General features: G+C 42.8%; 2 protein-coding genes across 2 annotated transcripts in view; one reads left to right on the top strand and one right to left on the bottom strand.

Annotated features, from left to right (window-relative positions):
• LOC122212987 (GTPase IMAP family member 1-like) overlaps nt 1-22,169 on the top strand; it is a 65,871-nt gene that overhangs the window by 8,821 nt on the left and 34,881 nt on the right. The window lies entirely within an intron of this gene.
• Nucleotides 15,144-21,380, bottom strand: LOC122212986 (GTPase IMAP family member 4-like). Its single transcript, XM_042927034.1, is given in 3 exon segments — nt 15,144-16,283; nt 16,286-16,903; nt 19,376-21,380. Coding segments are annotated over 3 exon segments (1,155 nt in total). The 5' UTR covers nt 19,614-21,380; the 3' UTR covers nt 15,144-15,984.

Below are 22,169 nucleotides of genomic sequence, written 5' to 3'. Positions count from 1 at the left end.
CGGTGAAAGTGATGTCAGGGTCATACATATTAATGTTTACTTCTGAAATATCGGTTTATTTCCTTTACAATAATTTACTGCCAAAAAAGAGAAATAACTATAGTGAAAATAACACAGTTCCCAAGTTTCTAGCATTTATTATGGCTGATGTCTTTCCAAAGTGAAGTCGAAATTTGGGGAATGTCTTCATTGTGCTTCTCAAATGGATTACTATGCAAAAAAACAAAACAAACAAACTAAACAAAACTAAACAAAACAAATCCCAGAGGTCGTCTCACACAATGGAGAAAGAGGGAGCCACAGGTGCACTGCTGGAAAGCCTCAGACCCCGACATTCCACTGCTATGGTGGTCCCATGGAGTTCAATGGGGGTAGGCCAGCCCATGAAAGTGCTTGACTGCCACATCATTAGAAAATCAGATGACATCCTTAGGTTGTGTAACCAAACCCACAGGGTTTCCTTATTGCTCTGTCAGAATGTGACAAAACACTTTCAAGGAAGTTGGCTCCTCTCTTCAAATCAGCCATGCTCTAGTCCGTAGGTGTGGATGCAACAGGAGGCACCTACTCACCTGGCCCAGGGTTCAGGGGCTGGAAGGAAGGTGATGTTGGCGGGAGGGGGGTGCAGCTCCACGTGGAGAAGGTGGGGGACACCTAGGGCCATCCCAGTTCCACCTGGATTAGAAGGGCCCGCCATGCCACTAGTTCCTGGGGCGCCAGAGTGGGAGTGGCAGCTTGGACTTCAGGGTTGTGGTGAGCTGTGGTCAGGAGGCCTGAGGGCCCTGATGGCCCTTGCGGTGAGTTGGGCTCGGTGAAGTGCCGCTGGGCGGAAGTCCGCCATTAATCTCCGTCTTTAGGGTCCTCAGCAGCCCTGCGGGGCTCACATGGGGTCTCTGAGCCATGCGGGATCCCTTCGGTAACCCTGCAACTCGGGAACCCGCAGGGCAGCAGGGAGGGGGGCGGGGATGGGGGACGGCCGCTGTCCCCAGCTCTGCCTCCAGGGCCGCGTTTCACGAGCACGCACTGTGGGGCTGACTTTAACCCGTCATTCTTTCATTTCTCATTGTCTCGTGCACATGTGTCCACACACTCCCTCCAATTGTTGTTTGTTTCTGTCTTGTTTGCATATAGAAATGGGATTTAAAATAAATATAAGTATTATGGCTTTTAAATTCGCATACGGAAATGTATGCTTGAATCAAAAGACAGCTTCGACACCCACGGGTAAAAAGCCCTACTTGGGACATCGCGAGGGCGTGTTAGAAGGAGTAGCGGAGAGAGCAGGGTGTGGCTCGTGGCCCGGCACTTGTGTCTGTCTCAGAGCCATCCCTATGCACCTGCTCCAAGAGGTGGGGCCGAAAGGGGTTCCGTTTCTTTATTGACATGATCACATTAATGTTCATCTTGATAGCTTTCGTGTATGATGAAATAATATGATGAAACCACTTTGTAGGTTACATTCCATAAAACTGTGATACAGAATCATCAAATCCAAGAGGAAACTTTTAGTAATAGTAAATACTCAAAATTAAAAAAAAAGATTTCATAAACAGATACATTTCACACTCATACATACTCCACAGGTATTATTCACAATAATAAATACTGCACATTATTGTGTGTATATTCCTAGGAGCTAGTGGAAGTATAAGGTAGGATATGATTAGATGCCAGTTACAAAGTGCAAATGTGGAAAGATACCAATATCTATAGATATACATATATATCTACATCCATAGAGAGATAGAGAGATAGATAGAGATAGGTAGGTATAGATATTGGTATCTTTCCACCTGTTTCTGTTTTCTTGAGAACCCTAGTACAGTCAGACCTACTGAGAAAGTCCACATCCCCAGGCCCAGGTGCACAGGCCATGCTTAAGACTCAGGCTGGACCAGAACAACAGACATATGTGCTGCCCTGCCCCCACACGCCATAGGAGCAATGATTGATAAGCACCAGCCATCCATCACGGGCCTGGAGAGATTCTGGGAAGCAGAGTGTGTAGGGATGACTGGAAGCTGAAGGTAAACGGGATGAGAACACTGAGTAAAACCACATGCCATCTGAGTGCCCACACTGAGCTCAAGGCACCCTAGAGAAATATGGGGCCTTAGCTGCTCCATCGATAATTGTAGCAACAATCCCAACCAGTCCAATTCCCTGTGGGCTGACTCAAATCCCACCCTAACAGCCTGATGGAGGAAAAGGGATTCTGTATCTAGGCATCAATATTTTTTATTTCATTTGCTCCTTTCCTCCTATGTCTACAATTTAATAAAATTATGAAACTTGTTTTAAAAGCAGGAGAACAAAAATAAAACACAATCAACAGGGTAGACTCACAAAAAGTCCAGAAACTGAACAGGGATTTTAAAATAACAACAAGGACTGAATAAAAACTGGACAACATGAAATAAAAGATGGGGAAATTTCAACAGACAGATGAAAACCATAAGAATCAAACATACGTGGTAGAAGTCAAAAGCACTATCAGAGATGAAGTGTTCCCTAGCAGGTACATCAGTCAACACAGTTGACTCAACATGAGTCAGTGAATTTGAAGAAGAGAGAATAGAAATTCTTCAAATGAAAACAAAAGTTAAAAATGACTGAGAAAAAGAAAAAGGGAATAGAGTATCCGGGAGCTACAAAGCAAATCAAACAGGTTAACACACATGTATCTGAAGTACCAGAAGGAGAAAAAAAGAAAATGAACAGAAGAAACACTTGAAGAGATAATGGTTCAGACGTTTCGAAAAACAAGGGAAGACACCAAGGCACAGATCCAAGAGTCCCAGAGAAGCTTGAGCAGGATAAATACAGAAACAAACAAATAAAAATCTAGGCACTTCATACTGAAACTGCTAAAAACCAAAGATAAAGAGGAAGACGTAAAAATAACTGGGGTGTAAAAGGCACATTATATTAGAGGAATAAAGATTGTAATTACAGATGATTCCTTGTCAGAGCTTGCAATCCGGAAGACAATTGAGTGACATTTTTATATTACTGAAAGAACAAAAGTGTCAGCCCAGAATTCTCTAAGCAATAAAAATAGCTTTCAAATATAAAAGTGAGCTAAAGGCTGCCTCACAGAAGCTGAGCGGATTCACTGCTCAGCTTGACTTAGGTAAGTCAGGATTGACTTACCTGTGCTACAACAAATATTGGAGGAAGTTCCTCATCCACAAGGAATGAAGGTGATACCAGACTGAAATTTGTATTTACCTAAAGAAATAAAAAGCTCCAGAAATGGCAAAAAGGAAGATAATACAAAAGACATTTTGTAGCTTACATTTTATAGCTCTAAAAGATAATTGTCTAAAACAAAAATAGTAATAGTGTATTGAGGGACCTACAATGCATGTGAAAGTCAGGCATGACAACACCAGGGAGGGAGAAATTGTTAAGTACACTAGTGTAACTTCCTTAAACGACATGTGAAGTGGTCTAATAGTACTTCCATGTAGACTGTGATAAATGGTCTAAACACCCCGGAATAAAAAGCAGGGACTGTAGGACTGGATTAAAAAGCAAGGCCAACCACATGCTATTTAAAAGAAACTCACTATAAAGATAACAAGTGCATTACTTTTTTATCGGTGCCTAACAAATGACCTCCAACTTAGCAACTTGAAACAACATACGCTTATTGGCTCCGTCTCTGGGGGTCTGGAGTCTAGGCAAGGCCTGACTGGGTCCTGTGTTCAGAGTTGCTTGAAGCTTCAGTCAAGGAGTCAGCTGCTCAGTGGTGTCCTCTGTGGAGTTCAGGGTCTTTTTCCAAATTCATTCAAGTTGTTGGCAGCATTGAGTTGCTTGCGGTTGTAGGACTGAGTTCTTCCTCCCAGAGTGTCACCCTGGCTGCCTCCCTTGATAGGCGTTTCTCAATACAGATATTCAACATGGATATTCTCTCCAGAGGGAGAAACTCTTGCTTTTAAATATTTTTTGATTAGGTCAAGCCCACCTGGTATAATCCCACCTCCTTTTTCCCCTAAAGTTTATTTATTATTTTGGGAGAACTCGAGATAGCACAAAGGGGGAGGGGCAGAGAGATAAGGAGAGACAGAATCCCAAGCAGGCCTTCCACTGTCAGCATGAACCCCTACTCAGGGCTCCAACTCAGGAAACCATGAGATCATGACCTCAGGCAAAGGAAACCAATAGTCAGATGCTTGACCAACTGAGCCACCCAGGCACCTCATTAGCATTTTTTTGAAAGACACAGAGAAGGATACAAGAGGTGACTCTCCTCTCTCTGGCTCAGAGGAAAAAGTGCTGATCCCTCCACCTTCACCCCGGGGAAGCAGAAAATCTCCTGATAGCCCATCATAAATGATCTCCTCATGAAAGACAGTGACTGATGTGTTTCAGAATGTGAGAATGTTAGGATAGTTCAGTAGACCACTTTTTCCTATTATGTTTTACTTTTTAAAAACATGAAACAGATGGTACTTTCTCCGTCTTAGCTTACTGGTGCCAGACATGACCCACACTTTTGGTCCCTTATTCCATTCTGTATACACAGTAAAGAAATTCTTTCTGGCAGGTCCCAGCTGAGTCACCTTCTTGGACAGTAAATCTGGTTGTCAGATGGCCCCAGGGTGTGCGAATAGCTCTGTTCCATTCAGGGAGAAGAATAAAGTTTTCCAACTTTGGGTTTTGGCCCCTGCTCTGGTCTCCACTCCCTCTTTATTAAGGAGTCCTAGATTTTGGATAGAAATCTGGTATTTTGGCTTATTTGATTTAGTTCTTTGCATGTATACTTGAGAATCTTGGAGAAGAGGAGTCTTCGGTATCCTGAATCTAGCTGGTAACATTTGGAACGAGGGAAATGCCTTGAATATGATTGAAATGACTTTGTCCCTTTCAAATGTGAGATTATTTGAGACTGGGCGGTCACTCTGAAGGTATGGTTCCAGACGAGCAGCATGGGCAACACCTGTGAACAACACAACCTGTAGGGAATGCAGATTCTCAAGCTCCACTCCGAGCCTACTGAATCAGGCTTTGTACTTTAACAAGACTTCCTGATGGCTCTGATACATGCTAATCCTTCACACAGTATAGAGAAAAACCTGAAGAAACAGCTTCTAGACTAAAAAAAAAGGGGGGGGGGAGATTTGTGAAAACATGACAGCCTTGTAATCCAGGGTGTTGGTGTTTCTTTACAAGGGATTGCCTATACTCTATCAGTTGTCCAATTTCCATGACAAAGCCCAGGGCTCCCTTGCTGCACAATAGAATTTTATATAGTAGATGTCCAGATAATAGAAGCTGAGAACACTCTGTCTTCTTCTAGGGGAAAGAAAACAGAAAGGAAGAAAGAATAAACCCATGAGACTTGTGACCCAGATTCCACCTCTCCAGGTTCAGAAAGCAAGAGGTATATTGTCTTTTCCTCAGTTCATGGAGGAATGAAGAAGCATTAAGAATTGTATGGAAATTTGGTTGGGAGATTGTCAATGGAATTCACCATGAGGGTGAGAACGAAGTAGCTGTGCAGCGTCTATGTTTAATTTTGCTACGTAGGCTGTTTCCCATGTACTCCACATTGCTCCACAAGAAGCAATTGACTTAAAGTCTAAGGGACTCATTTGCATAAGCCTGCTCAAAGCATTTTTCCTACAAAAGCAACTATTAACTCAAGAGGAATGAAAAATAGAATTAAAATCTCCCTATCTCATTGTCCTTTCTCACAAATCTGTATCAGAGAATTGGTGCTTAAGAAAATGTGCACACCAGTGAGAAAGAATGAAATCTGGCCCTTTGTAGCAACGTGGATGGAACTGGAGAGTGTGATGGTAAGTGAAATAAGCCATACAGAGAAAGACAGATACCATATGTTTTCACTCTTATGTGGATCCTGAGAAACTTAACAGAAACCCATGGGGGAGGGGAAGTAAAAAAAAGAGGTAGAGTGGGAGAGAGCCAAAGCATAAGAGACTCTTGAAAACTAAGAACAGAGAAACCAGGAAGATGGCGGCGTAGGAGGACGCTGGGCTCACCGCGCATCCTGCTGATCACTTAGATTCCACCTACACCTGCCTAAAGAACCCAGAAAACCGCCAGAGGATTAGCAGAACGGAGTCTCCAGAGCCAAGCGCAGACGAGAGGCCCACGGAAGAGGGTAGGAAGGGCGGCGAGGCGGTGTGCGCTCCACGGACTGGCGGGAGGGAGCCGGGGCAGAGGGGCGGCTCGCCAGCCAAGCAGAGCCCCCGAGTCTGGCTGGCAAAAGCGGAGGGGCCGGACGGACTGTGTTCCGACAGCAAGCACGACTTAGCGTCTGGGAGGTCACAAGTTAACAGCTCTGCTCAGAAAGTGGGAAAGCTGGAGGACAAAGGGAGGGAGAGCTGCTGAGCCCCCAGACGGCAGAGCTCAGCTTGGCAGGGAACAAAGGCGCTCGCCAGCGCCATCTCCCTCACCCATCCCCCAGCCAAAATCCCAAAGAGAACCAGTTCCTGCCAGGGAACTTGCTCGCTCAGCGCAAACACCCAACTCTGTGCTTCTGCGGAGCCAAACCTCCGGCAGTGGATCTGACTCCCTCCCGCTGCCACAGGGCCCCTCCTGAAGTGGATCACCTAAGGAGAAGCGAGCTAAGCCTGCCCCTCCTACCCCCGTGCACCTTGCCTACCCACCCCAGCTAATACGCCAGATCCCCAGCACCACAAGCCTGGCAGTGTGCAAGTAGCCCAGACGGCCACGCCACCCCACAGTGAATCCCGCCCCTAGGAGAGGGGAAGAGAAGGCACACACCAGTTTGACTGTGGCCCCAGCGGTGGGCTGGGGGCAGACATCAGGTCGGACTGCGGCCCGCCCACCAACTCCAGTTATACACCACAGCACAGGGGAAGCGCCCTGCAGGTCCCCACCACTCCAGGGACTATCCAAAATGACCAAACGGAAGAATTCCCCTCAGAAGAATCTCCAGGAAATAACAACAGCTAATGAACTGATCAAAAAGGATTTAAATAATATAACAGAAAGTGAATTTAGAATAATAGTCATAAAATTAATCGCTGGGCTTGAAAACAGTATACAGGACAGCAGAGAATCTCTTGCCACAGAGATCAAGGGACTAAGGAACAGTCACGAGGAGCTGAAAAGCGCTTTAAACAAAATGCAAAACAAAATGGAAACGACGACAGCTCGGATTGAAGAGGCAGAGAAGAGAATAGGTGAACTAGAAGATAAAGTTATGGAAAAAGAGGAAGCTGAGAGAAAGAGAGATAAAAAAATCCAGGAGTATGAGGGAAAAATTAGAGAACTAAGTGATACAGTAAAAAGAAATAATATACGCATAATTGGTATCCCAGAGGAGGAAGAGAGAGGGAAAGGTGCTGAAGGGGTACTTGAAGAAATTATAGCTGAGAACTTCCCTGAACTGGGGAAGGAAAAAGGCATTGAAATCCAAGAGGCACAGAGAACTCCCTTCAGACGTAACTTGAATCGATCTTCTGCACGACATATCATAGTGAAACTGGCAAAATACAAGGATAAAGAGAAAATTCTGAAAGCAGCAAGGGATAAACGTGCCCTCACATAGAAAGGGAGACCTATAAGACTCGTGACTGATCTCTCCTTTGAAACTTGGCAGGCCAGAAAGGCTTGGCACGATATCTTCAGTGTGCTAAACAGAAAAAATATGCAGCCGAGAATCCTTTATCCAGCAAGTCTGTCATTTAGAATAGAAAGAGAGATAAAGGTCTTCCCAAACAAACAAAAACTGAAGGAATTCGTCACCACTAAACCAGCCCTACAAGAGATCCTAAGGGGGATCCTGTGAGACAAAGTACCAGACACATCACTACAAGCATAAAACATACAGACATCACAATGACTCTAAACCCGTATCTTTCTATAATAACACTGAATGTAAATGGATTAAATGCGCCAACCAAAAGACATAGGGTATCAGAATGGATAAAAAAACAAGACCCATCTATTTGCTGTCTACAAGAGACTCATTTTAGATCTGAGGACACCTTTAGATTGAGAGTGAGGGGATGGAGAACTATTTATCATGCTACTGGAAGCCAAAAGAAAGCTGGAGTAGCCATACTTATATCAGACAAACTAGACTTTAAATTAAAGGCTGTGACAAGAGATGAAGAAGGGCATTATATAATAATTACAGGGTCTATCCATCAGGAAGAGCTAACAATTATAAATGTCTATGCACCGAATACCGGAGCCCCCAGATATATAAAACAATTACTCATAAACATAAGCAACCTTGTTGATAAGAATGTGGTCATTGCAGGGGACTTTAACACCCCACTTACAGAAATGGATAGATCATCTAGACACACAGTCAATAAAGAAACAAGAGCCCTGAATGATACATTGGATCAGATGGACTTGACAGATACATTTAGAACTCTGCATCCCAAAGCAACAGAATATACTTTCTTCTCGAGTGCACATGGAACATTCTCTAAGATAGATCATATACTGGGTCACAAAACAGCCCTTCATAAGTTTACAAGAATTGAAATTATACCATGCATACTTTCAGACCACAATGCTATGAAGCTTGAAATCAACCACAGGAAAAAGTCTGGAAACCTCCAAAAGCGTGGAGGTTAAAGAACACCCTACTAACGAATGAGTGGGTCAACCAGGCAATTAGAGAAGAAATTAAAAAATATATGGAAACAAACGAAAATGAAAATACAACAATCCAAACGCTTTGGGATGCAGCGAAGGCAGTCCTGAGAGGAAAATACATTGCAATCCAGGCCTATCTCAAGAAACAAGAAAAATCCCAAATACAAAATCTAACAGCACACCTAAAGGAAATAGAAGCAGAACAGCAAAGGCAGCCTAAACCCAGCAGAAGAAGAGAAATAATAAAGATCAGAGCAGAAATAAACAATATAGAATCTAAAAAAACGGTAGAGCAGATCAACGAAACCAAGAGTTGGTTTTTTGAAAAAATAAACAAAATTGACAAACCTCTAGCCAGGCTTCTCAAAAAGAAAAGGGAGATGACCCAAATAGATAAAATCATGAATGAAAATGGAATCATTACAACCAATCCCTCAGAGATACAAACAATTATCAGGGAATACTATGAAAAATTATATGCCAACAAATTGGACAACCTGGAAGAAATGGACAAATTCCTAAATACCCACACTCTTCCAAAACTCAATCAGGAGGAAATAGAAAGCTTGAACAGACCCATAACCAGTGAAGAAATGGAATCGGTTATCAAAAATCTCCCAACAAATAAGAGTCCAGGACCAGATGGCTTCCCAGGGGAGTTCTACCAAACGTTTAAAGCAGAGATAATACCTATTCTTCTCAAGCTATTCCAAGAAATAGAAAGGGAAGGAAAACTTCCAGACTCATTCTATGAAGCCAGTATTACTTTGATTCCTAAACCAGACAGAGACCCAGTAAAAAAAGAGAACTACAGGCCAATATCCCTGATGAATATGGATGCAAAAATTCTCAATAAGATACTAGCAAATCGAATTCAACAGCATATAAAAAGAATTATTCACCATGATCAAGTGGGATTCATTCCTGGGATGCAGGGCTGGTTCAATCAACGTGATACATCACATTAATAAAAAAAAAAAAAAGAGAAGAACCATATGATCCTGTCAATCGATGTAGAAAAGGCCCTTGACAAAATCCAGCACCCTTTCTTAATAAAAACCCTTGAGAAAGTCGGGATAGAAGGAACATACTTAAAGATCATAAAAGCCATTTATGAAAAGCCCACAGCTAACATCATCCTCAACGGGGAAAAACTGAGAGCTTTTCCCCTGAGATCAGGAACACGACAGGGATGCCCACTCTCACCGCTGTTGTTTAACATAGTGCTGGAAGTTCTAGCATCAGCAATCAGACAACAAAAGGAAATCAAAGGCATCAAAATTGGCAAAGATGAAGTCAAGCTTTCGCTTTTTACAGATGACATGATATTATACATGGAAAATCCGATAGACTCCACCAAAAGTCTGCTAGAACTGATACATGAATTCAGCAAAGTTGCAGGATACAAAATCAATGTACAGAAATCAGTTGCATTCTTATACACTAACAATGAAGCAACAGAAAGACAAATAAAGAAACTGATCCCATTCACAATTGCACCAAGAAGCATAAAATACCTAGGAATAAATCTAACCAAAGATGTAAAAGATCTGTATGCGGAAAACTATAGAAAGCTTATGCAGGTAATTGAAGAAGATATAAAGAAATGGAAAGACATTCCCTACTCATGGATTGGAAGAATAAATATTGTCAAAATGTCAATACTACCCAAAGCTATCTACACATTCAATGCAATCCCAATCAAAATTGCACCAGCATTTTTCTCGAAACTAGAACAAGCAATCCTAAAATTCATATGGAACCACAAAAGGCCCAGAATAGCCAAAGTAATTTTGAAGAAGAAGACCAAAGCAGGAGGCATCACAATCCCAGACATTAGCTTCTACTACAAACCTGTAACCATCAAGACAGCATGGTATTGGCATAAAAACAGACACATAGACCAATGGAATAGAATAGAAACCCCAGAACTAGACCCACAAACGTATGGCTAACTAATCTTTGACAAAGCAGGAAAGAACATCCAATGGAAAAAAGACAGTCTCTTTAACAAATGGTGCTGGGAGAACCGGACAGCAATATGCAGAAGGTTGAAACTAGACCACTTTCTCACACCATTCAGAAAAATAAACTCAAAATGGATAAAGGACCTGAATGTGAGACAGAAAACCATCAAAACCTTACAGGAGAAAGCAGGAAAAGACCTCTCTGACCTCAGCCTTAGCAATCTCTTACTCGGCACATCCTCAAAGGCAAGGGAATTAAAGGCAAAAGTGAATTACTGGGACCTTATGAAGATAAAAAGTTTCTGCACAGCAAAGGAAACAACCAACAAAACTAAAAGGCAACCAACGGAATGGGAAAAGATATTTGCAAATGACATATCGGACAAAGGGCTAGTATCCAAAATCTATAAAGAGCTCATCAAACTCCACACCCGAAAAACAAATAACCCAGTGAAGAAATGGGCAGAAAACATGAATAGACACTTCTCTAAAGAAGACATCCGGATGGCCAACAGGCACATGAAAAGATGTTCAACGTCGCTCCTTATCAGGGAAATACAAACCAAAACCACACTCAGATATCACCTCACGCCAGTCAGAGTGGCCAAAATGAAGAAATCAGGAGACTATAGATGCTGGAGAGGATGTGGAGAAACAGGAACCCTCTTGCACTGTTGGTGGGAATGCAAATTGGTGCAGCCGCTCTGGAAAGCAGTGTGGAGGTTCCTCAGAAAATTAAAAATAGACCTACCCTATGAGCCAGCAATAGCACTGCTAGGAATTTATCCAAGGGATACAGGAGTACTGATGCATAGGGGCACTTGTACCCCAATGTTTATAGCAGCACTCTCAACAATAGCCAAATTATGGAAAGAGCCTAAATGTCCATCAAGTGATGAATAGATAAAGAAATTGTGGTTTATATACACAATGGAATACTACGTGGCAATGAGAAAGAATGAAATATGGCCTTTTGTAGCAACGTGGATGGAACTGGAGAGTGTGATGCTAAGTGAAATAAGCCATACAGAGAAAGACAGATACCATATGGTTTCACTCTTATGTGGATCCTGAGAAACGTAACAGAAACCCATGGGGGAGGGGAAGGAAAAAAAAAAGAGGTTAGAGTGGGAGAGAGCCAAAGCATAAGAGACTGTTAAAAACTGAGAACAAACTGAGGGTTGATGGGGGGTGGGAGGGAGGGCAGGGTGGGTGATGGGTATTGAGGAGGGCACCTTTTGGGATGAGCACTGGGTGTTGTATGGAAACCAATTTGACAGTAAATTTCATATATTAAAAAAGAAAAAAGAAAAAAAAGAAAACTAAGAACAAACTGAGGGTTGATGGGGGAGGGGAGGGAGGGGAGGCTCGGTGAGGGGTATTGAAGAGGGCATCTTTTGGGATGAGCCCTGGGTGTTGTATGGAAACCAACTTGACAATAAATTTCATATATTAAAAAAAAAGAGAGAAAAAATAAAAATAAAAATAATAAAATAGGTCTTTTGGAAACAGCCTAAAGATGGAACTTGTTTTCTTATTCATTCTGTTAGCCTGTGTCTTTTGACTAGAGCATTTAGTCCATTGACATTTAGAGTGAGTTCTGAAAAATATGAATTTATTGCCATTGTGTTGCCTTTAGAGTTTGAGTTTCTGGTGGTGTTCTCTGGTCTTTGTTGCTTTTGTCTTTTTTGCTTTGGTTCACCTTTTCTCCCCTGAGAGAGTCCCCCACACAATTTCATTCCAGGCTGGTTACTGGTCACAAACGTCTATAGTTTTCCTGTGTCTGGGAAACACTTTATCTCCCTTTCTATTTTGAACAAACAACCTTGCTGAATAAAGAGCTTTGGGCTGCTTACTTTTCCAGTTCAGCACTTTGAATATATCCCGCCACTCCTTTCTGTCCTGCCAATTTCTGTGGATAGGTCTGCTGAGAACCTGATCTGGTTGCACTTATAGGTTAAGGGCTTTTTTCCTTTGCTGCTTTCACAATTCTTTCCTTGTCTGTTTATTTTGTGAATTTGAATATGAAATGACTTGTTGATAGTTGGTTTTCCTTGAATCTGATGGGAGTTCTCTGTGCTTCCTGGGTTTTGATGTCTGTCTTTCCTCAGGGTAGGAAAGTGTTCTGGTATGATTTCCTCACATAAACCTTCTCTGTGTTCTCTGTCTTCATTTTCTGAGACCCCTATTAATCGGATGTTGTTCCTTTTGAATGAGTCACCACGTTCTCTAAATCTTATCTCATACTCTTTTGCCTTAGTTTCCCTCTTTTTTTCCTGCTTCCTTAACCTCCATAAGTTTGTCCTCTGCATCATCGATTCCCTGCTCTGCTGCATCCATCCTTGCCACCGTGACAACCATATGAGATTGCATCCCAGTTCCAGCATTTTTAATTTCATGATGGCAAATTTTACTTCTTTTATCTCCACAGAAAGGGAATCTATGCTTTTTTCAAACCCAGCTAATATTCGTACTATTGGGACTCTAAATTCTGGTTCAGACATTTTGCTTATTTGTCGGAAGCATTTCCTCCTGTCCTTCCTTTTGAGTGAATTCCTTCATTTTGGAAGAAGAAAAGGAATTATTAAAAAAATTAAAAAATTTAAAACAGCACACAAAAAAATCAAATGAAGGATGCTAGATCCTAGGTGTGTTTTGGTCTGGTTGTTGAAAGAAGCCTGACAGAATAGAGAAAAAAGGGAAAGAAAGGGGGAAAAAAGGAAATAAAAAGTAGGAAAACATTTGATCATTAAAAACATGCAACCTTCCTTTGTCTCCAGCATCCATCGACTCCCCACTTCTACACTATCTGCGACCAAGCCATGAGGTGGCACCTCCCTTCTGAATTTCATCTCAGAAGGGGCTGTGTTTCCAAACCCCTCATTTCTGAGGTCCCTTAGTCTTGGCCCACTCCAACCCTCCGTGGGAGGGTCTTGCCAAGCAATGGCCAGGTGCTCGCCACCCCTGCGAACGTTCATGGGACCACCTGCTGCAGATGCCCAGAGCCTACAGCCAGGTACCAATGTGCCCCACAAGACGTTTGCCCAGTCATGTAGCAGCAGCATCTCAGGGATTGTGGTAAATCACAACACACATCTGGTGCCAGACTTCACTGCCCCATAATGCCTTTGTTCCAAAACCAACAAACAGCTGTTCTCCAGGGTCCACTGGGACACTTACCTGTGGGGAGGCCACACGACCTCTACCAAATGTTCTCTTAGCAGGGGAACTGCTTCTCCCCACGTGGCCCTCGGAGCCCTCGGAACTCGCTCCTGGGGATTCACCCTTCCCACCAGATCACCACCAGGTAGCGAGATACAGAGTTTCCAACTCTGGGCTCCCTTGTTTATAGGGCCCTTCTTCTTAATGGTATTGAAAATCTACTTTCTCCTTTCTTGCTTTCTTGTTCAGTCCCTTTTGGGTGTTTCCACTCTTTCTCTTTCTCTTCAGTTGCCTTTTGGGGGAGTGTTTTCCTGTATTCTACCCCCTGTTTCTGTCCTATCTCCACAAGCAAAAACAACTCCCTATCCTCCATGGCTTCTCTCTCCCCCAAATCACCTCTCGTGCTGTGTACCTGCCAAGTTCTGTGGCTCAGGTTACGCAGATGGTTATGTTGATCCTCAGATAAATTTTCTAGTGTGAAAAATGCTTTTGTGCTGATCTGGCTGAATTTCAGGAATGAGAGAAGCAGAAAACTTCCATGCTACTCCACCATCTTGGTCCCTTCTCCTGGGGAGAAGGGATTGTGAGGGATTGTGAGCTTCTTTGTGGTGTGCTTCCTTTATCCTCGAGATTAATTAAAAGTACAGTCTAAACTCATGAGTGTTTGAGGAAAACTGGGAGAGGTATATGTCCCTTTGGGAAAAATGGCTTTGAGCATGGACAAGCCAATGTCAAGATGGCAGAGTGAGGAGAGTTGCCATAAGTCACATATGACCACCAGAACATATTGGCAGAACATGGAAATGTGCTTTGGGAAACCTTCGCATGGATTATGTGAGAAGTACCAAATAGAAAAGTAAAAAACAGATAGAGACACCTCCTACTGTTATCCACATATTAAAGGGGATTTTTGCTCCAGGAAAACCAGAAAGGTCTCTAAAGCCTTGTTTACACATAATTTCTATCAGTGCATAATGAATGAATCCAACGAGAAGGTGGTGTTTGACTGGCAGAGGGGTTGAGAATGTGGCTGGGAATTTCCAAGGAAAAGGAGGAGAGATGTGTTGAGGGTAGAGCAAGACTAGCTCTGAAATCATCTTGAACTGTTACCAAAAACTGAAACTCACACCTGTAGTCTTAGAAGAAGTGGCAAACGTAGGGAACCTGGGTGGCTCAGTCCATTGAGCATCCCACTCTCAGTTTCAGCTCAGGTCATGATCTCATGGTTTGTGGGTTTGAGCACTGTGTCAAGCTCTGCACTGATGTGTGGAGCCTGCTTGGGGTTGTCTCTATCACTGCCTCTCCCCTGCTCATGCCTCTAAATAAATAAATAAATTTTAAATAAAATAATAAAGAAAAATAAATATCAAAGGTATTTTCCAAGAAGAAGTGGACTGCAAATTTATGGAAATATGACGGAACAGAAAACTTTTATTATAATACCAACTAGCAAGCAGTTCAGCTGGGAGAGGGTGGTATGTGCAGTAAGGTATGAAGGTCTGAGGTGATGGAGGTGAAGTGGCAACAGTTAGTTTCACATGAAAAGGAGAGAACTGGTTATTCAGCAAATATGTTGCATTAAAGTCTGTCAAAGAGTTGCTGTAGATATATCTGAATACAGCAAACCGTTGTTCTCTTCTGTGTTGAATCTTTGTCTTTCAACTGCTCTTTCTGGCATTTCACTTAGTTGAGTTCTGAGAGGTCTAGTTTCCAGACAACTCTTTGTTCTTCAGTGGGCAGCTGATAAGGAACAACTTGAGTCCCTCTGTAAAAATGTAACTAAATAAATTTCCATTCATCTGGAAAGAATTCTATTAGCATCTCTATCATTAGACTACCTAACATGAAGAACCAATCTTTGTAACAAACCATATGGGTAAGGTGATTGCCATGTCCTAAAAGCAAAAATAAGTGAGTAGAAGCAACAAAGGGAGAGGATCCACCAATCTAGAAGGAATCTGGATTTCACTCGGGACAAATAGAGAAATTTTGGGGTCATCTTCTTAGAAGAGCATCAATACCTTCTACTCTGGAGTTTGACAAACTGAGAATGTGTCCCTCCCCTGGTAAGTCAATCAAACATCTACCAATCACCACCAGTGAATCTGATTATACCCCTTCGTCCTGAGAGTCTGAGAGACAGAATCGAGAGTGCTTCAAGGTTGGTGAATGAGTTCTGGGGTGGGGGCTTGGCAGGGCCAGCAGAAAATGTGTAGCAAATAAGGAGATCTTCTCATTCAGGTTAATCTTCCATAAACAGGTGAGAGAAGATAGGAAAAACCATCTGCAGAGCTTTCATGATCAAGTCAACTATCTTATACTGATTCTCATCTGTGTGTTTTTGCAGCTTTACAGCATATAATGCCTCTTTCTCAGCCAATTCCCTCTCCATTTGTTCCATTTGTTTCTGCTGCTCCAGTTTATCCTCCAGCTTTCTGATTTTGTATTCAAATTCCTTTCTTATCTGCACTCTCTCTAGCTCTGCTGCATAAAATTCTTGCATTTCTTGCATTTGTTTCTGAATCTCATTGTCAGCCTTTTGTACCTCTTATTAATGTAGCATCTTCCTTCATTCTTGACTAGAATGCGCTGGACCAGGGTGAGCAGCTGATTTCTCTGGGCCTTCTGCTCAGCTCTTGTTGCCCGATTGTTGAACACACAGTAGCGATCACCAAACTTGCCCACTGGCTCGCGGATATCTTTGGGTGCTTCCTCTAAGTAATCATGGAAATTGGTGCCATCCAAGTCATCTTTCCGGGTGAATAAGAGAATCATGTATCTCCTAGCTCTGAGCCCAAACATTTGCAGGATCTTCTCCGTGGCCTTTCACTCTTCCTGCGTGTACCAGCCTAGCGGAATCACCAAGAGTAGAGCATGAGGCCCTGGGGAGGTCAGGAAGATGCAGTGAGCAATCTCCTTGCAGGTGTCAGCACCCTGTGCCTCAGTGTCGAAAATGCCAGGCGTATCTACGACCACAATTTCTCTTCCCTGCCACCTGCTGCTCCCCCTCTTACAGGTCTTGGTGGCAGATGTTGCCGCAATGCTGGAATGAAACGCTTTCTCTCCGAGGATGCTGTTGCCTGTGGCACTTTTCCCTGCTCCAGTCTTACCCACTAAGACAAGTCTCAGCTGTGAATCTCTGCCATCTTGGTTTCTAAGCCCTGGGACATCAGGAAACAAAAGCCACAGTATGAGGATGGTAATCCAGCTGCTTCCCCTGCATGGTCCCCCATTTCCCTTCACACACATCCCTCCTCTGTAGCCACACGGTCCCCCCAAAAGTGACTGCTGTACTCCCAGAACTCTATAGAAGGCCCTTCTAAAGAAGTCTATTCGAAGTCTACAGAAAGCCTGACGTTCTCTTGCAATACTTGGGGAATGCCAAAGTACTTTCTAGGATTTCCTGGAGCTTCTTACTCTTCCTTTTGGTAGCTAAGTAGCCCACAGAAGAGGAAACAAAATATTGTAGTTTACAAAGAGAATTCTGAGCTGCTGCTGCTGGTAGCTATTCCTCATAAGAGCAATGCAGGAAGTAATACAAAATCTGACTTTGGGGCATCTCAGTGGAAGACTCCCCTCCCCATTTATATTCAAAATGGAACTTTGCTTCTTCCTATTAAGAAGCCAGCAAGTCAGGTTACACAAGCCAACTCATCCTTGTAGGGTACAAAAGGGATGCCTGTGTGGAAAGACCAAATGTCTTTTTCTATTTCGTGTGTGCAACCATCCTGTCAGGGGTTGTGACATGAGAGAGAACAATATAATTTAACTTTAAAGTTTAAAAGCTTAGCTTAGAATCCAGTGAAGTTTTTATATTCTAAAATAAGACATTACAGAATTATAGTCATAAATTACTGACATTTCTCCAAAGTTACTATAAAATCCCTTGATACTAAAAAAAAATGAAAGAAAAAGAGCACCTGGGTGGCTCAATTGATTGAGTGTTGGACTCTTGATATTCGCTCTGGTCATGATCCCAGAGTCGTGCGATTGAGTCCCACATAGGCTACACGCTGAGCATGGAGTCTGCTTAAGATTCTCTCTCTCTCTCTCCCTCTCTCTCTCTTTATCTCTGTCCCTCTGTCCCTCATCCTTTCTCTCTCTCTCAAATAAAAAAATGAGGGACACCTGCGTGGCTCAGTCAGTTGAGCATCCAACTTTGCCTCAGGTCATGATCTCACAGTTCATGAGTTCGAGCACCAAATCAGGTTCTGTGCTGACATCTCAGAGCCTGGAGCCTGCTTGGGATTCTGTGTCTCTCTCTTTCTCTACCAAACCCCTGCTCTAGCTCTGTCTCTCTCTGACTCAAAAGTAAATAAGTATTAAAAATTTTATTAAAAACTTTTTTAAAAAACGATCATATGATTCAGTAATGCCACTTCTGGGTATTTATCCCAAGGAAAAAAACACTAACTGGAAAAGTTATCTGCATTCCCATGTTTATTGCAGCATTATCTACAATAGCCAGGATATGGAAACAATCTAAGTGTCCACTGATGGATAAATGGACCGAGAAATCATGGCATATATACACAATTGGATATTAGTCATCCATTAAAAAAAAACCAAATCTTGCCATTTGCAACAGCATGGATGGATGTCAAGGGAATTATGCTCAGTGAAATAAGTCAGACAGAGAAAAACAAGTACTCCACCATCTCCCTTATATATGGAATGTAAAAAAGAAAAAAACAAGACAAGCTCATAGTTACAGAGAACAGGTTGATGGTTCCCAGGTTGAGGGGATTGGTGAAACCTGGGAAGGGATCAAAAGATAAAAGATAAAATAAAATGAATATATGTTATGACAACATACACATATATAGGCTAGTGGGAAATAGCAAGACTTGCTGGATATATTTTTCAATTGATGATTAAATCTACTGAAAGGAGATGAATTTTATTTTATGTAAATTAAAATTCAATAAAGCTGAAAAATTGCAGCACTTTAGTACAATTGGGTGCATTTAGGATAATCCGTCATGGTAGATTTACATGATTTTTTTTAAGTTTATTCATTTATTTTGAGAGAGAGAGAGAGAGAGTATGAGCAGGAAGGGGCAGAGAGAGGGAGAGAAAGAATCTCAAACAGTCTCCACGCTGTCGGTGCAGAGCCCAACACAGGGCTTGAACTCACAACCCATCAGATCATGACCTGGGCCAAATCAAGAGTCTAAATTTAAAAACAAGACGTCTAATGCACTGAGCCACCCGGGTGCCCCAACATGATTTACAATCATCTAAAACTGGCTACAAGCTGTCATCCTACCTGTGTCCGTGCCCCATTATGATATGAATATGAATCTTTTCTCATCCACAGATGGAGTCTATTTCTGCATCTTTTGGAGCTCAAAGCCTCAAAGGTTTTGCAGTTTGCCTTTTGACAATGTCTGCTTCTTTACACATTTCTTGTCTCTGTTTTATAATTTGACACTTTTTCCAACCCATGTCCTCCCTCTCATGCATTTAAAAATATCTGTAACACTTTATTAGAAATGACATAGTAAAGAAAAGAAACGATGATTCCTATGCACCTCACAGCTCAGTCCCCAGGAAGTCTGTAGCCTACAATCGACGTTGGCCCAGTTCCCAGAACCATCTCACAAGAACAAGCATGGTTGTTGTCAATTTACCGGTGCACAGCCACACTTCTTTCTTGTCTTCACCACAACCATTTCCTGCTGCATCTCCTTCTGTTTTTGTCTTCTGGTGACATAGGGTTGTGAGCACCTCACAGCACACAAGGCTGAGGTGCAAGGTCCATGTCCCGCACCCAGCCCTGCAGTGGAAGCCTGCAGCATTTTGGTACAATTGGATGCAATTAGGATAATCAGTTGTGGTAGATTTACATGATTTTTCAAAGTTAATCATTTATTTTGAGAGAGAGAGAGGGAGAGATAGAGAGCGTGAGCAGGAAGGGGCAGAGAGAGCAATCTACAAACTGGGAGAAAATGTTTGCGAGTCACATATCAGATAAAGAAAGAACTTGTGTATATACTTGATAAAGATCTGACAAAGAATAGAATGTGTCAAGAACTCTGATATTCATTAATGCAAAGACAGTCCAATTTAAAATAGAAAATACAAACATTTTCGACATAATTAAAATATGTATACACCAGTGAAACCATCATAACAAGCAAGATAGCGAATGTATCCATCAGCCACAAAAGTTCTTCATGCACCGCTCACCTGCCCCTGTCCCTTAAGCAACATTTATGTGCTCTGCACAATATGCACAGCAAACTGTTCCTCATGTGAACATTTGAGTGGCCCGACCTAGATTCAGAGCTTCAGGTCCTTAAGAAGAAGGTTTTCTTACCATCAATGCCACCTTCTGCAACATGATAATTGTTGATCCCAAACCCCAGAGAATGCAGTCCACCTTAGGAAGAATTTCAGATAATCAAGATACTTCTTAACAGGAAGAAAGAACTTCAGAACAATTGCCTCAGATATTCCATTTTGTATTTTTGTTCATAAACATAGACGAGGCCGAAAATAAATAAATAAAATAAAATAAACATAGATAGACCACTGTTTTAAAAACATACCAGAAATTATGCAACCTTACATCCACATTCACAAATGATTACAAATGCACTCTGGGTTGTTGTTCATGGACTATGTGCACAGCACTTTGGCAAATGATCGCTGCCTCTGGAACATGCATCTTCAGGGCTCATCACTCGCAACGTCTCTGAAACTCCCTCAGCAGAGTCGTCTTCAAAGTTAAAGGCAACAATGGAAGACAAGTCTCTAATGTGTAGCTTCTTTTTGCTTCCAAACACTAGCATGCTTTGGTCACTCAATCTATTTACCAGATTGAGACTTTCAAAAGTGAAATTCATTCGCAAAAGGCCAAGTTGTGGTCTCTAAGTGTACTCAGAAATTTAGCCCCAGCCACACCACAAGCTTGCCGGCAAAGTCACCCACACAGATGTAAAGATCATGTGCATTCGCTGCTGTGCTCTTGACTGCCTGTCCTCTCCTCGGACACAAGGATGTGGACACTCCTTGGCACAGATTTTTAGCTGGTCAAGTCTTGGGTCTGATTGACCTTGAATAAGTAAGGCCCAGGGCCCTGAGGGACCCTGACCCACCTGAGAAATTGGAGGCCCTACTCCACCTCTCTGAATCTCTAGATTCTCTGTGATTTACACATAAATGTCCCTCCCTGGTGGGATGTGGGAACTTCCTGTCAGTTCTCTGCATGAGCAAAGTGCCTGTCACCTGGATTCCCAGTGCTACACTCATAGGAAACACACACCTCAGTTACAGGAATTAGGATCGGCAAGATCTTGGGGTTCTTCTCTACTGGAATCTCCTCTCCATCAAAGTCCTCCTGTGTGCAACTATGTGATTAAATAAGAGGGATGTCACAAGGACAGGGAGAGAAGACACTTATTCTTTCCTCCCATCGGCCCTTCAAAATGGCTCCATCCGTGCCACCTGAAGGAAAACTTACACAGGTTCTGCCTTAAGCAAAAAACCTCTCCAATCACTATTGGTCACATTCATGTACTCAAATCATCTAGTGTAATAATCACACTCTCAATTTCACTGAGGGGTGGGGCGCCTGGGTGACTCACTCAGCTGAGCATCTGACTTCAGCTCAGGTCATGATCTCGAGGTCCATGGGTTTGAGCCCCACGTTGGGCTGTATGCTGACGGTTTGGAGCCTGGAGACTGCTTCAGATTCTGTGTCTCCCTCTCTCTCTGCCCCGACTCTGCTCATGCTCTCTCTCTCACACAAATAAATAAACACTTGAAAAAATTTCAGAAGGAGTTAACATGGCAGAGAAGTAAGGGAATCTGAAGTTCCCTCGTCCCTCAAACACAGAAGTATTGAGGCAAGAAGGCTTGAAATTCCAGGAATCCAGGCTACAGAGTGACAGAAACATCTTCAGGGGCCCATGGGGACAATGTGATGGGCCACAGATGCATGATTTCAAACTGGGAGAGATAAAAAAGGCAGCGTAGGAATGGAGGGGAGGGATCCCCTTCTGCAGAAAGACAAAAGAAAGCGAAAGAGACGTTGCAGAAGTGGAAGGTTGTATTTGGAAAAGAGAAAAAACTTGGGTTGGGGAACAGAAAAAAATGGAGAAAGAACCAATTTTTAACTGCAGGGCTTTCTCCGGCCTCTTTGTGTACCTGGGGAGGAGGGAGCCGGCCCGAGCTCTGTAGCGCGCTCCCAGGCACAGTTGGAGAGAGCAATCCCCTCCCTGAGTGCTGTGGGAAGAAGGCAAATAGCCATTCCAAGGACAAAGGACACTGCAGGACCCCCTGCCACCCAGAGGCCCTTTGTGACCATACCCTGGAGTGACAGTACGCCAGAACTGGGGCACGTGGAGCAGGATCCTTTAAGACATTGGGGTTTGAATCCCAGCCGACTGCCTGGGAGACCCAGGATCCTGAAGCAGAACA

The sequence above is a fragment of the Panthera leo genome, chromosome A2 (assembly GCF_018350215.1).
Source record: "Panthera leo isolate Ple1 chromosome A2, P.leo_Ple1_pat1.1, whole genome shotgun sequence".
Lineage (NCBI taxonomy): Eukaryota > Metazoa > Chordata > Mammalia > Carnivora > Felidae > Panthera > Panthera leo.
The sequence above is the reverse complement of the archived record's forward strand: the minus strand, read 5'-3'. Positions and strand labels throughout refer to the sequence as shown.